General features: G+C 47.7%; 2 protein-coding genes across 6 annotated transcripts in view; both read right to left on the reverse strand.

The window, feature by feature from the left end:
• rreb1a (ras responsive element binding protein 1a) overlaps window positions 1–5,850 on the reverse strand; it is a 45,979-nt gene extending 40,129 nt beyond the window's left edge. For 2 of the 5 annotated variants that reach the window (XM_069512149.1, XM_069512148.1), the window contains exon 1: window positions 4,862–5,850. In XM_069512149.1, coding sequence (XP_069368250.1) covers window positions 4,862–4,901 — 40 coding nt within the window. In that variant the 5' untranslated portion in view covers window positions 4,902–5,850. Of the gene's footprint in view, window positions 1–1,973; window positions 2,950–4,861 lie in introns of those variants that run through there. The other 3 variants (XM_069512152.1, XM_069512150.1, XM_069512151.1) reach the window with 2 other exon arrangements.
• Window positions 5,851–11,989: 6,139 nt separating this feature from the next.
• Window positions 11,990–15,000, reverse strand: part of LOC109642915 (coagulation factor XIII A chain-like) — a 6,908-nt gene continuing 3,897 nt past the window's right edge. The window contains exons 9-18 of the mRNA XM_069512325.1: window positions 14,827–14,965; window positions 14,561–14,664; window positions 14,398–14,486; window positions 14,084–14,237; window positions 13,883–13,992; window positions 13,637–13,802; window positions 13,388–13,542; window positions 12,872–13,008; window positions 12,640–12,745; window positions 11,990–12,516 (exon numbers count right to left, since the gene is read on the reverse strand). Coding sequence (XP_069368426.1) covers window positions 12,481–12,516; window positions 12,640–12,745; window positions 12,872–13,008; window positions 13,388–13,542; window positions 13,637–13,802; window positions 13,883–13,992; window positions 14,084–14,237; window positions 14,398–14,486; window positions 14,561–14,664; window positions 14,827–14,965 — 1,196 coding nt within the window. The 3' untranslated portion in view covers window positions 11,990–12,480. The remainder of the gene's footprint in view (window positions 12,517–12,639; window positions 12,746–12,871; window positions 13,009–13,387; window positions 13,543–13,636; window positions 13,803–13,882; window positions 13,993–14,083; window positions 14,238–14,397; window positions 14,487–14,560; window positions 14,665–14,826; window positions 14,966–15,000) is intronic.

The raw sequence follows: 15,000 nt of genomic DNA on the forward strand, positions 1-15,000 counted from the left end.
TCTGCTCCTTCCCTTCACCTCCTCCTCGTCCATCCCGACGGTCGGGGGGGGGGGGCATAATCTTATCTAGAAGAGGCGGGTCTATAAATAGAGGCCGGCCGCAGAAAGAGATGGAGAGCAGGAGAAAGAGATGATGTCCACTGTTTGAGGAGCAGACGCACCGACATGTCTCTGATCGGCTCGGACACGTTCACGAGAAAAATATTTACACATTTATTCATATCACATGTCACTCTGTGTGTGTGTGTGACAGATGCTTGTTTTTGTGATAAAAACGTGACTCAACATTCGACTGCGTGTGTGTGTGTGTGTGTGTGTGTGTGTGTGTGTGTGTGTGTGTGTGTGTGTGTGTGTGTGTGTGTGTGATAAATGCAGGTTAATGTGTCTCAGAAGGAGAATGAGAGGTTTTAATTAGCTGCTTCTCTTGAGTCCCTGTGGACACAAATGTCCTCTGAGACTCTTTATTAACATGAGCCACTAATTCATCCCTACTGTTTACACACACACACACACACACACACACACACACACACACACACACACGCAGTCGAATGTTGAGTCACGTTTTTATCAGCAAAAACAAGCATCTGTCCGTCGAGCTGCATCATGTCTTTACATGACTGTAACTGCAGGCTGTGTGTGTGTGTGTGTGTGTGTGTGTGTGTGTGTGTGATTTCCCGCATAAAGCACTCACAATGGAGGATGTCCCGCCACACAAGACACTCTTTGTGTGCAAGTGTGTCTTTCGGTGTGTGTGTGTTACACATCATCGACTACATCATCGGCTGTCAGAATTTAAAATGTCCACCACCACAGAAGAAGAGCTTTAAAACAACGTCCTCTCCTGTCTCACAGAAGATTCATCTATAAACTAACATGAACCTGACGTCTCATCACCTGAGGACGTCTCATCACCTGAGGACGTCTCATCACCTGAAAACTGTCTCATCACCTGAGGACGTCTCATCACCTGAAAACTGTCTCATCACCTGAGGACGTCTCATCAACTGAAAACTGTCTCATCACCTGAGGACGTCTCATCACCTGAGGACGTCTCATCACCTGAAAACTGTCTCATCACCTGAGGACGTCTCATCACCTGAGGACGTCTCATCACCTGAAAACTGTCTCATCACCTGAAAACTCTCATCAACTGAAAACTGTCTCATCAACTGAAAACTCTCATCAACTGAAAACTGTCTCATCATCTGAGGACGTCTCATCAACTGAAAACTGTCTCATCACCTGAAAACTGTCTCATCACCTGAAAACTCTCATCAACTGAAAACTCTCATCAACTGAAAACTGTCTCATCACCTGAAAACTGTCTCATCACCTGAGGACGTCTCATCACCTGAGGACGTCTCATCACCTGAAAACTGTCTCATCACCTGAGGACGTCTCGTAGCTGTCCCTCTCATGAACATTTTCTAACAGACATTAGTGAACAAAGTGCCAAACAATCATCATCATCACCTGTAGTAGTACTTTATCAAAAAGTACTACAGCATGTAGTACTTTTTTAGTAGTACAGTATAAGAGAAGTAAATCATCTCATTTTAAATTTAGAGACGATAAATGTTCAGACTTGAAAAGATTCAGTTTCCCCCTCAGCAAGAGACAGAGCGAGAGAGAGCGAGCGAGCGAGCGAGAGAGAGAGATCAGCGCCTGTCGCCGAGGGCCCAGCTCGGCCTCAGTGTTGAATTTCGTAATGGAATGCTAACTGCTCATCCAGAGCTCTCCTCCTCCTCCTCCTCCTCCTCCTCCTCCTCTGGAGGAGAGAAGGACCAACAGACGTCAACAGGAAAAACGTTTTCAATCCTAAAATTCATCTGAAAATCATCAAAGTTTCACCACAAAGATAAAAATCTGCAAAACTATGAGATTCAAGTTTTCTTTGAAAAACAGACGTACAGGAAGAGAGGTGAAGTGAAACTACAAAATAAAAGTTCAAGTGAGAAAAGAGTCCCTACCTTTAAACGAGATTCTAGATTCTGTTTGGTTTAAATTCCACAAAAATCTATTCAAAGAAAAACTGAGAGAAAAAACATTTAAACTGAGATTTGACAGAAAAAGATGACGACTCAAAGGATCCAGGTTTAGTTCAATGACACTGTGTCCACAGGGGACATGCTAAAGATAAGAGAGACACAGGGAGACACAGGGAGGAGAGAGAGGGAGGGAGAGAGGGAGGAGAGAGAGGGAGGGAGAGAGGGAGGAGAGACAGGGAGGAGAGAGAGGGAGGGAGAGGGAGGAGAGAGAGGGAGAGGAGAGACAGGGAGAGACAGGGAGAGAGAGGGAGAGACAGGGAGGAGAGAGGGAGAGACAGGGAGAGAGAGGGAGAGACAGGGAGGAGAGAGAGGGAGGAGAGAGAGGGAGAGGAGAGACAGGGAGGGAGAGACAGGGAGAAACAGGGAGAGAGAGGGAGAGACAGGGAGGAGAGAGGGAGAGACAGGGAGAGAGAGGGAGAGACAGGGAGGAGAGAGAGGGAGGAGAGAGAGGGAGGAGAGAGGGAGGAGAGAGAGGGAGGAGAGAGAGGGAGGAGAGACAGGGAGAGACAGGGAGGAGAGAGAGGGAGAGACAGGGAGGGAGAGACAGGGAGGAGAGAGAGGGAGGGAGAGACAGGGAGAGAGAGGGAGAGACAGGGAGGAGAGAGGGAGGAGAGACAGGGAGGGAGAGACAGGGAGAGAGAGGGAGAGACAGGGAGGAGAGAGGGAGGGAGAGACAGAGAGAGAGAGGGAGAGACAGGGAGGAGAGAGAGGGAGGAGAGACAGACACAGGGAGACACAGGGAGGAGAGACAGGGAGGAGAGGGAGGAGAGAGAGGGAGAGAGACAGAGAGACAGAGAGACACAGGGAGACACAGGGAGGAGAGACGGGGAGGAGAGGGAGGAGAGAGAGGGAGAGACAGAGAGAGAGAGAGACAGGGAGAGAGAGAGAGAGAGAGAGAGGGAGGAGAGAGACAGAGAGGAGAGAGAGAGAGACAGGGAGAGAGAGAGAGAGAGAGAGGGAGGAGAGAGACAGAGAGGAGAGAGAGAGAATCCCTAACAACATGTTGTCACCAGGAAGAAGAAGAAGAAGAAGAAGAAGAAGAAGAAGAACACTCATGCTAACAGCTAAAGCTAAGCGCTAATAAAAAGTTAAACGGGGGGGGGGGGGGGATGCAACAGGCGTCACGTCGATGCTGCGCGTCCCCGCGACGCTGGAGAAAAGTCTCCGAACAGCGGAAACTCGTGCACGTCGAGCACCTCGGGCTCGTCGGCTCAGTTCGGTTCAGTTCGGCTCAGTTCGGTAAAGAACGGAAGTCAGTGAAGATCTGAACAAGGTCACAGCAGCAGCGTGAAGCTCACTACTGTTAACAGAGCCGGACCGGAAACGAGGAAACGATGCCCTTCAAAATAAAAACTAAAGATGTCTAAACACTTTATAAAAACTCATAAACTTCCGTATTTAAGATCGTAATGACATGTGGATGTTATTTTAAGTATATACTTATACCAGTAGTTCCAGTTACCTTTGAGTTTACATCAATGATGAGTTGACTAATCAATTATTTCATTGATAGAAAATCAATTATTACCTAATCAGATTTCTTTTACTCAGATTTCCTGTGAAGATAAGATGATTCATGTTGTCTAATCTGAGCATTAATAACATTTAAAGAATAACTCACAGAACAGAGTTTCAGATTTCTGAAGTAACGAGCATCACATCTTGATTTCATCTTTCCCTTCTTGATGTGGGTTTATCTTTTCTTCTGGGATTTAATGGAAACGTTTTGTTTCCGTCTTGACATCTTGAGGCCATGTTGTTTTTTCACATTAACATGTAAATTATTTTTAGCTGCAGCTCCAATTAACTGTTTCCATTATTTGTATTACTAGTTTTGGACTTGTTGACTCTTCAATGAATAAAGTGTTGGAAATCAATGTAAAGAACTTAATGGACCTTTTCACAACAGTTGCTGCACAAACAGGATGATGACAAACATCACACAAATGGACCCACACAAACAAAAGCACACATCATCACACAGACACACAAACAAATGCACACATCATCACACAGACACACAAACAAAAGCACACATCATCACAGACACACAAACAGAGCCACACATCATCACACAGACACACAAACAGAGCCACACATCATCACAGACACACAAACAGAGCCACACATCATCACAGACACACAAACAGAGCCACACATCATCACACAGACACACAAACAGAGCCACACATCATCAGTGACTCATGTGAAGCTTCAGTCTGAACCTGAGTCACGTCCTCAGGTTTAATCCTCTCATCTGAGCAGCAACAGGTGCTCTTACTGTGAAGGCGGGTGCCGGAAGCAGCGGCCTGTTGCCGGCAGCTTGCCCTGGTGTCTGGTAGCTTTACACATGGCCACTAACAGCGAGGCTCCGACCAAAGTGCAGCCGAGATATGATGCTCGACTCCGGCGCAGCGCAGACTTTGACCCCCCGTGCTGCGCGCTCCCCGCGGGGCCAAACCACCACACTACTGCCCCTGACGTGCACGCGCGGGGCAGAAGTTGCCCAGAAAGTGCAAAGAAGGAAAAGTTTGAGGAAACGATGCGAAGAAGCTGAAGGAGAAGAGACGGAGGCTGAATTCCACCGCTTGGATGCGCATCAAACTAGGAAGCGACACGCAGAGGAGAGGAAAGTGTCCCCCTCTTCCTCAACCGTGAACACATCACAACTTCTACACACGCTCCAAAGTCCAACACACACTCACAGAACCGAGCCACGACTCACACGCACTCACACACACACCGATGAAACCGTGCGCGGAGCCGGAGACGCAGAAAACAAACGATGGAGAAGCTGAAGAGGAACTTACGCTTCACTTTGTTGGGGTTGGGCTGTTTGCGCCGAGACATCGTGGCGAGGAGGATGATGATGATGATGATGATGGTGGAGGAGGGGGCGATGATGATGAAGACGGTGATGAAGGGCGGTGATGTGGGAGATAAAAGGGGGATGATGAAGAAAAAAAAAGAAGAGAGAGAGGCAGCAAACTCGCTCCGGAGAGGAGAGGAATCAAAATGGCGTTTCCGAAGGGATGTGCAAACTTGGACAAACTTTACTCCGGCTTCTCCTCCTCCTCCCCCTCCCCTCCTCTCCTCCCCTCCCTCCTCCTCTCCTCCTCTCCTGCTTCTCTTCCTCCCTCCTCCCCCCACCTCTCTCTCCTCTTCTCTCCCGTAGGAAACAACGAAACTCGCGTAAATCGCTCGACGGGAGGAAAATGTTTGGTTTCTGTTTTAACTCGGTTTAATTTTAATTCTCTCTCCCTCCCCCTCCCTCTCTCTCTCTCTCCGTGTCTCGGTGTCTCTCTCCCTCTAAACCTGATAAGTAAAGCCCATCACGTGTTGTGTCTCCAGTCTCCAGGGGGACGTGGCCACCAAGCATCTCTGTCTTTACGCACACCGACGTGTCTGCAGCGCGCACACGGCGCTCACCGTGATGGAGGAAGACACAAACAGCAGTTTAACAACAGTTCGACGAGCTCACAGCGATTTGATCCTCAAACTAAACTCAGACAACAACTTTCATCTCGCGTTTCTTTGACGTTTCGCCACTTTTACGTGTCAAATCTGCGCGTTGACGCGTAAATGACGCAGAGACACGACTTTAAAGTGACTTCAACTCAGAAATATGCGTCTTATAAACTCTGAACTTGATGCGGAGCTGCTCCACCTCTGCTCCGACGCTCCCGCGCTCCTCTGCCTGTTTTCTGTCTCTGATCAAAGTCTCTGGACGAGTTGGTGCAAACTTGAGAAGATAAAGAAGCTTCTCTCAAACGACAGCAGCTGACGCACGTATCGCGAGGTTTCACTGCAAGAAGTCGCGGGGATGGAGGCAGATCTCGCGGGACTTTGAGAAGAGGGATCCAACCGTCAGCCCTTTTTTAGAGGGGGGGTGAAGACATGAGTTCACTCTGTCACTCACCTGAGAGGACACGACTCAGGACTCATGTTTATTCACAAGCGAACTTTTAAAAGTCTTTTTTATCTTAAAGTTAAAACTTCAAAACTTGAACTGTGTGAACACACACTGACACTTGATGTGTGTGTGTGTATGAGTGTGTGTGTGTGAGTGTGTATGAGTGTGTGTGTATGAGTGTGTGTGTGTGAGTGTGTGCGTGTGTGTGAGTGTGTGTGAGTGTGTGCGTGTGTGTGTGTGAGTGTGTGTCTGTGTGTGTGGGGGTGTGTGTGTGTGAGTGTGTGTGTGTGTGTGTGTGAGTGTGTGTGAGTGTGTGTGTGTGTGTGAGTGTGTTTGGGGTTAAGATCTGGTTTTAGAGTTAGAATCAGGTTTAGGTTAGAGTTAGGCCTCTCTCTCTCTCCCTCCTCTCTCCTCTCTCTCCCTCCTCTCTCCTCTCTCTCTCACTCTCTCTCTCACTCTCTCTCTCTCTCTCTCTCTCTCTCCTCTCTCTCTCTCCTCTTGCTGCTCGCTCGTCCAGCTCCTCTCCCACATTCCAGCTCGGCCTCCATCTCCAGATACAGACCCCTCCTCCCCATGCATCCTCCTCGCCCCTCCTCCTCCTCCCTTCATCCTCTGCTGGAGAGACGAGCTCTCAGGCATCTCTCCTCATCACACCCCTCCTCCTCTGCGTCCTCCTCCCATCATCCCCTGCAGGCGGCTGCAGTTGAACAGGAAGACTCCCTCCCTCCCCCCTCCCCCCTCCCTCTGTGTGACTAGAGCTGGTTCGGCCTGTTGCTGATGAAGAGAGGGGGGGGGGGGTGATGGGAGGGTTTGGGTGTTCCCTTTGGTTTGTGGGTAAATAAGTCGGAGAAGTGAGTTGAGTTTTCTCCTGAAGTTGTGAAATCATCGGAGGAAGACTCGACAGGAAACAGAATCTTTCCTGATTCACTTCTCGACTGAAACTAGTGAAACGATTCAAGAACTTCCAAACAGCCAATCACGTGACAGCGTGTGATCCCTGAAACACACGTAAACACAAACACGGTCAGAACCTCATGACGTCACTGATCCAATCAGTCGACACTTTTCAATTCAAAGGAACGTGTTGAGAAACAATGAGCCCCTCCCCCACAAGCAGTCTTTACACGAGCTCGTTACTTTTCCTGAAACTTTCTTCTTCGTGACTGAAGCGGCTGAAAGTTTCTCAGGAAACTTCTTCAAGAGAAGAAAGATTTGAGTTTGAGTTTCTGTGGTTTCAGTCGAATCAGATCGAAACCGTTTCTTTTTTATGTGTTGGATTATTACAAAACGTGTTGAACACATCGATGATCTCTGGATAAACTAACAATCATGGGGATCCTCTGAGTTCTCACAGAGCGCCACCATCAGGTCAGAATGTGAATGAGTCCAATGGTGATAGAAGAAACCTCCGAACTGTCTCAGGTCCAACAACAGTTTTATTCTTTATTTTGTCAGAAACCAGATTCCAGTTCCACTAATTTGTCAAATACAAACTTTAGTTTTTGTTAAAAAGATCATTGAGTCTTTGATCTCAGATTTTTGTTTCCACCAACTCTCGAGGGAAAAGTCTGACGCTGTCGACACGTAAAAAAAAGAATCTGCTCACAAGTAAAAATTATATTTTTTTGTCTCCAACTATGACTTTTTTTTATCAGTTTCTTTGTTTCCCACAAACTCCTGAAGATGTTTGAACTTTTTATTCTGACTTTGTGGAAACGAACAATTCGACGATTTCAAAGTTACAGAATAAGTTTGTGCGACTCGTCTGTTCCGACATCGAGCAAACCTGCAGAAGTTCTGTTGCAGTTGTGATGCGTCCTCTCCTCCTGCATCCCGGCCTGAAAACCAGAGAAGAGAGAGTGTGATGTTATTTATTGGACTGTAACCATGGAGCCGTTGCTGAGGAACCAACCATCGCCAACAAAAGGGTGGATTCATCCATTCATCCAGCGGAGAGCAGCAGCAGCAGCAGGAGGAGGAGGAGGAGGAGGAGGAGGAGAGGCATCCCCAAACTCAGCCGAGCAGAGGAGAATCTGAGCCGGAGGGTTTCCCAACACTCAGAGAGTTGACACAGTTGTTGATGAAACTCTACACATTCCTCCTCCTCCTCCCCCTCCTCCTCCCCCTCCCCCTCCTCCTCCTCCTCCTCCTCCTCCTCCATTGGAGCGTTGTCTGGACAGGCAGTCAGTCACATGAAGCCAACACCTGTCGGCAGTGTGGGGGATGACAAGCACATGCTGCTGCTCTCTCTGTTTCCAAACCAGCTTCACAAACACATGTGCACGCTCGTCTCCTCTGCGGCCTCTTCTCCGCACGTCGCTCCGTTCTTCTTCTTCTGCAGCAGAAAAGAGGCTGAACAAGTGAAAAGATGCAGCTCCAGCATGTGCTCTGGGTGTGTGTGTGTGTGTGTGTGGGGGGGGGGGTAGAGAAACCGGTTTCCAGTAGTGACGGATGATTTGTAGGTAACAGTTGTTTGCCTGCAGCCTGAGGCCTGTCCCGCTCTGCAGAGACAGACCAGCGTGAAGCTGCTGAGACACAAGACTTCACTTTGGTCTTCAGACAAATGAAACCCAGAAAGTTCTGATTCATCACGTGGCAGAAAAACAGGAGAGGACAGGAGAGGACAGGAGACAAGAGGACAGGAGAGGAGAGGAGACAAGAGGACAGGAGAGGACAGGAGACAAGAGGAGAGGAGAAAAGAGGACAGGAGAGGACAGGAGAGGAGACAAGAGGACAGGAGAGGACAGGAGACAAGAGGACAGGAGAGGACAGGAGAGGACAGGAGACAAGAGGACAGGAGACAAGAGGACAGGAGAGGACAGGAGACAAGAGGAGAGGAGAAAAGAGGACAGGAGAGGACAGGAGAGGAGAGGACAGGAGAGGAGAGGAGACAAGAGGACAGGAGAGGACAGGAGACAAGAGGACAGGAGAGGACAGGAGACAAGAGGAGAGGAGAGGAGAGGAGACAAGAGGACAGGAGAGGACAGGAGAGGACAGGAGACAAGAGGAGAGGAGAGGAGAGGAGACAAGAGGACAGGAGAGGACAGGAGACAAGAGGAGAGGAGAGGAGACAAGAGGACAGGAGAGGACAGGAGACAAGAGGACAGGAGAGGAGAGGAGAGGACAGGAGAGGAGAGGAGACAAGAGGACAGGAGAGGACAGGAGACAAGAGGACAGGAGAGGAGAGGAGAGGACAGGAGAGGAGAGGAGACAAGAGGACAGGAGACAAGAGGAGAGGAGAGGAGACAAGAGGACAGGAGAGGACAGGAGACAAGAGGACAGGAGACAAGAGGACAGGAGAGGACAGGAGACAAGAGGACAGGAGAGGACAGGAGACAAGAGGACAGGAGAGGAGACAAGAGGACAGGAGAGGAGACAAGAGGACAGGAGAGGAGACAAGAGGACAGGAGAGGACAGGAGACAAGAGGACAGGACAGGACAGGAGACAAGAGGACAGGAAGGAGCTGCCATCTTGCTCTAAAATACAAACACAACTAAGACATGTAGAATATAAGAGAATAAAAGTAGAACGTGTTTTCAACTCATCATGAGAAGTTCTTCAGAGTTAATGTAGAACCAGAGTCTGAATTAAATGACAAGTGAACTAAAACTAAACCGAACTCTACGAGGGGCTTCACGTCAGTCCAGGTTCTCAACATCAGGGTCGGGGCCCTTCACAGGGGCCCCACGTCAGCCTGAGGGTCCGTCACATGACTCAAGGGACAGAAACTTTTAAACTTCTAACTTTTAAACCAGCACGAGGACAGATGTTCAGGACGGGAGGGAACATTGTGTCCACGGTGTAATGACACGAGCAGCCTGTAGGGGATGTGTGTGTGTGTGTGTGTGTGTGTGTGTGTGGTATCTGGACAGACCAGTTTTCTGATGCTGACACATTAGATACAGTTACCACGACAACGACTCACCTGTTGCTGTCAGGAGGGGGAGAGGGGGTGCTGTCGACCACTACACACACACACACACACACACACACACACACACACACACACACACACACACACACACACACATACACACATACACACACATTACACAGTAAGTGTTGTTGTGTTTTGACCCACAGAGCCACCGTAGTTTTAATATATATACATATATATGTATATATATGTATATATATGTATATATAACCCCCCAAGTGGACATGAGTGGATGAAGACATATATGTCTCGAGGACCATAGCGCCCCCTGGCAGACTGGCCTGGCACAGAAACTATGAATTCACTTTAATAAGTGAAAACCCAGAATCACAATGAACACCATTTCCCATAAGCCCCTGGTGTTCAAGGACAAAACTGCGCAAGACGTCCCGCATCGTAACCACGAGCTCTCGAGGTCCACTAGAGGGCAGCGTTATATCCGAGTAACAGAAGTGGTCAGGTGGAGAAGCTGCCGCTCTTCCACCATGTCAGCCACAGTCACAGTTTGATTCTCCGATGAGACGAACGTTCATTCTCTGTGTTCTGAAACACAGCCGCTGATTTCGATTCTTTACAGTGTCGGTTCTTTTACGTCTGTTCGCTGCTGCCGTTCACTCGTTAAATACCCTGTTACTGTAAATCTAACTTCTTTCTGTTTCTCTTTATTACTGAAACTTTTCACTTGTTGCTTTTACAACCTGTCCTCATGCTTTTATGTTTTATGTGAATCCAACTAAAGTTTTATTTAAATGAAGTGCTCTTCTTCTGTTGGATTTAATGCAGAATAAATACTTTTACTTTGGAGGGATTTCTACAATTATGACTTGTACTTGTAACAAAGTACTTTTACTTTGTTGCTGTGTTAGTAATACTCTGATCCTCGTCTGTTTGAGAGAGAGAGAGAGAGAGAGAGAGAGAGAGAGAGAGAAGCTCGCTCGGCCTTCAGATAAAGACAAAGTGTATCAGGATCGGTGTCGGTGAGTTACAGTCGAGTCTAATATTAACACACAGCGTCGTCCTGTCAACACACAGTCTGACTTCAACCACACACACTCTCATCACTTTAAACACAATCACACACTGTCAGCTGACCTCTGACCCGTCACTCAGCCACCATATTAAAACCAGAAGAGAAGATCAGCTGACGTGTTTGATGGAAAACTGATGAAGAGGAAAAGTATGAGATGTGATGTGGAAACATTCTCTCTCATGAGTTTCTTCACTGATGTTGGATGTTAATGTTTCTCAGGTTCAATTAATGAGACAGTGAAAAAAAACCTTCAGATCCTGAATCGAAAGTTTACACGAGACTCAACAGGACAAAACGAAATCAGCTGCAGAGAAGACTGGTGGCGCCATCTAGTGGAGGATGTGTGTTTAAAGTAATTTAGAGCAAAAGTCAAATGAAACGTGTTAAAGTCAAACATGTTTCAGATTCAGAACATTTAATGAACCCATTTTAAAATGATCTGAATGAGTTATTCACTAAACCGACAATAATCTGTGTGTCTCAGTCTGTCTGTCTGTCTGTGTGTCTCAGTCTGTCTGTGTGTCTCAGTCTGTCTGTCTGTCTGTGTCTCAGTCTGTCTGTCTGTCTCTGTCTGTCAGTCTGTCTGTGTCTCTGTCTGTCAGTCTGTCTGTGTCTCAGTCTGTCTGTGTGTCTCTGTCTGTCTGTGTCTCTGTCTGTCTGTGTCTCTGTCTGTGTGTCTCTGTCTGTCTGACTGTCTGTGTCTCTGTCTGTCAGTCTGTCTGTGTCTCTGTCTGTCTGTGTCTCTGTCTGTGTCTCAGTCTGTCTGTGTCTCAGTCTGTCTGTGTGTCTGTCTGTCTGTCTCAGTCTGTCTGTGTGTCTCTGTCTGTCAGTCTGTCTGTGTCTCAGTCTGTCTGTGTCTCTGTCTGTCTGTGTCTCTGTCTCAGTCTGTCTGTGTGTCTCTGTCTGTCTGTGTCTCTGTCTGTCTGTCTCAGTCTGTCTGTGTGTCTCTGTCTGTCTGTGTCTCTGTCTGTCAGTCTGTCTGTGTCTCTGTCTGTCTGTGTCTCAGTCTGTCTGTGTCTCTGTCTTGGTGATAAACAAAAGTCATTGACTCGTCCAGTGGTTTTTGAATTTGCTTTATTGTTAGTCGACAGTTTGAGCATCAGGTAATAAAGGAATTAAAGTCAAAAGGATCAAATCATGTTTCCTCCATGAAGAGCAGAGAGTTTGAAACGTGTTGGAGCTTCGCTCTGGTTTCTAATGAGTGAAGGTGAAGTGGTTTGTGATTCTCTCTGAAAACTTTGAAGTCCAGTTTGTAAATTATTTAATGTTGAATTAAACCTAATAATTCTGCAGATTAAATCATGTTGAATTGAAACCAGATGTAAATTAATTTAATTCGATCTCATTATTAAAAAGGTAAATGAGTCGTCGGACATGAATCAAGTTCATAAAGTTTTTCTAATATTCGTTTTAAACTCGTCTGAATGAAGAAAAGAAAATCATTAAAAATAACTTGAGCTGGTTGTTGGCTCCGCCCACTCCGTCTCAAGCTGCTGTGATTGGTGGAAATGACGAGGGGCGGGGTCACCATTCTGTGAGCCAATCATCTCACTCTGAGATGACGACATCAGCGAGTCCCCACACCTGAAAACACAACGGAAATAAACCCAATAATAATGTGTATAAATATATATTTATTTATTTATTTACGTTCATTTAATCAATTTAAAATCCGTTCACATGAACACAGGAAGTAGTTGAGGTCACCTGATTCAGGCTCTTGCAGTCCATCACCGCAAAGATGCGTCGCAGGCCGCTGAGCCGAGGTACGAACATCTCCGTCCAGGAGATATTAGCCTGGGGCTCGATGACGCTGCAACACACAGAGATATTAAAACACAACACAACACAACACAACACAACACAACACAACACAACACAACACAACACAACACAACACATCACCACGTGTTCGGTGTCACGTGTTGCCGTGTGTTACTTGAACTGGTGTGTTCTGACGCCGATGAGTCCGGGGCCCTCCATGATCAGCCTGGCGTTGTTCAGAGGGAAGCTGAAGGAGTTGGTGAAGGAAACCGTCACAAACATCTGCTGCTGCACCTGAGGATGACCGGACACCTGCAGACACACAGACACACAAACACACAAACACACAACGTCTACTTTCCTGCCACAAAGTCAAACTTCAGGAGGTTAAAGAAATGAAAACGTAAAAAAGAGAGTTCACATACTGCCACCTACTGGACAACTGCTCACATGACAGTTCACTTGTTTTCATCAACTACACGAAACGTGGAAATTTAAAGAAAAATGTTTTTATTGTGTTTAATTAGTTTTTATCTGATTCTAGTTTTGAATTGTGAAGCACTTTGTTTTGAGAAATGTGTTGAATAATAATAAATAATAAAAGAAAGATGTTTATTATTATTCTATCTTTGTTCACACACTTTGTGTGTGAGTGTGTGTGAGTGTGTGTGTGTGTGTGTGATCATCTCACCGCCATGGAGAGTTTCGGGGTCAGCAGGTCGACCACCTTGATGACGCTCAATGATTGGTCGTCAGCCTGACCAGTCAGAACAAAGTGGATACAGAGCTGAGAGCCCAGGTGAGGCATGTACTCCTGATGCGAGATGTTCATCGGCACACGCTCCGCTGAAACACACACACACACACACACACACACACTGTTAGAGGTTGTCTCTGGAAAGGTCACAGAGGTCGTGGAGGTGGACGTGGCGTCCCTCACTCTGCTCGGCCGGCACCGTCACGGCAAAGTCCTCGTCTTTGAACTGACTGGCTGAGACTCCGGTGTAGAAGACGACCGACCCGGACAAGTGAGCGTTGATGGTTCTGGAGACTTTATCCAGGTTCTGGAAATCCAACACCAGCTTTATGTCCTGACCCATCATGCACTGCAGAGAGGGAGGGACCCTTCAGAGGACTGAAGGAAGATGACGTAATGAATGGATGAACGTTTAGACGTGTGCGTTACCTGCCCAACACTGATGCTGACTGACAGCTGTGGCTCGGGCAGATCAGAGTGATCCCTCGCACAACCGTACTCCTCCGCCCGAGACATGGTCAGGTTGTCCTGGGCACTGTCTGCACACACACACACACACACACACACACGGGTCAGGACAAGGTGTGTGTGTGTGTGTGTGTGTGTGTGTGTGTGTGTGTGTGTGTGTACCTTGAGGGTACTTGTAGTTGTGTGTGATGTCAATGGGTTCGGAGCCGCCCACAGCTTTAGTACACACAGCCTGACCCACGTGAGTCTTGTCGACCCTGAACGGACTCAGATTTCCGTAACGATCTCGCTTCAGGAAGACGACGTCACTGTTCACCTGCAACATGACGTCATCGCGACAGTTCATCGACGGTGGTGTTGTCATGGTAACTGTTCCCTTATTATGATGTCATCATGACAGTCGTATTTTATGGTTTTTGGAATTTGAATATTTGTATTTTCATGAAAAATAAGAATCTCAAAACATAATTTGTGACCTCAGCGAAGACGAACCCACAGTCGAAGGGGTGACACAGCAGCCCGTCTTTGATGGCAGCGACTGAGGCCGGACCACAGCGGAAATGTCCTGAGAACAAAACACAGGAAGTGAATCACCTGTCGACCACGTGCGTCCCTGACCCCGCCTCCCGTCCCTCCTACCGTCACTGGTCTCCTGCGGCGTGGAGTCCACCACCTGCCACCCCCCCAGGCTTGGCGGGAGGTCTTGACGTATCATGAACACCTCGTTCCAGCAGTGGTAGTTCCTACAGGACAGAAGACGTCGGTCATACACCGGAGCGCTGGAACGCAGTACTGTTACTCGTGTATCTGTACTTCACTGACGCAGATTTACGTAGAAAAGTTAATGTGGTACTGTTACTTCTACTGGAGTACATGTGTGTCTATTTGTCGTTATCGTAACCGACCAGATGGAGTCCCTCGTGTGGCGTCTGTCCGGCGTCCCGTCAGATTTGAAGATGAGGTCGGTCTTCAGGTTTCCTGTGTTGTCGTGAGCGGAGGAGAAGTTGGTGATGACTCTCGCTGGGAGGCCGAGGCAGCGCAGGACTGAGCAGATACAAAGATTATATAAATACAAATAC

Source organism: Paralichthys olivaceus, chromosome 17 (genome assembly GCF_024713975.1).
Source record: "Paralichthys olivaceus isolate ysfri-2021 chromosome 17, ASM2471397v2, whole genome shotgun sequence".
Taxonomy (NCBI): domain Eukaryota; kingdom Metazoa; phylum Chordata; class Actinopteri; order Pleuronectiformes; family Paralichthyidae; genus Paralichthys; species Paralichthys olivaceus.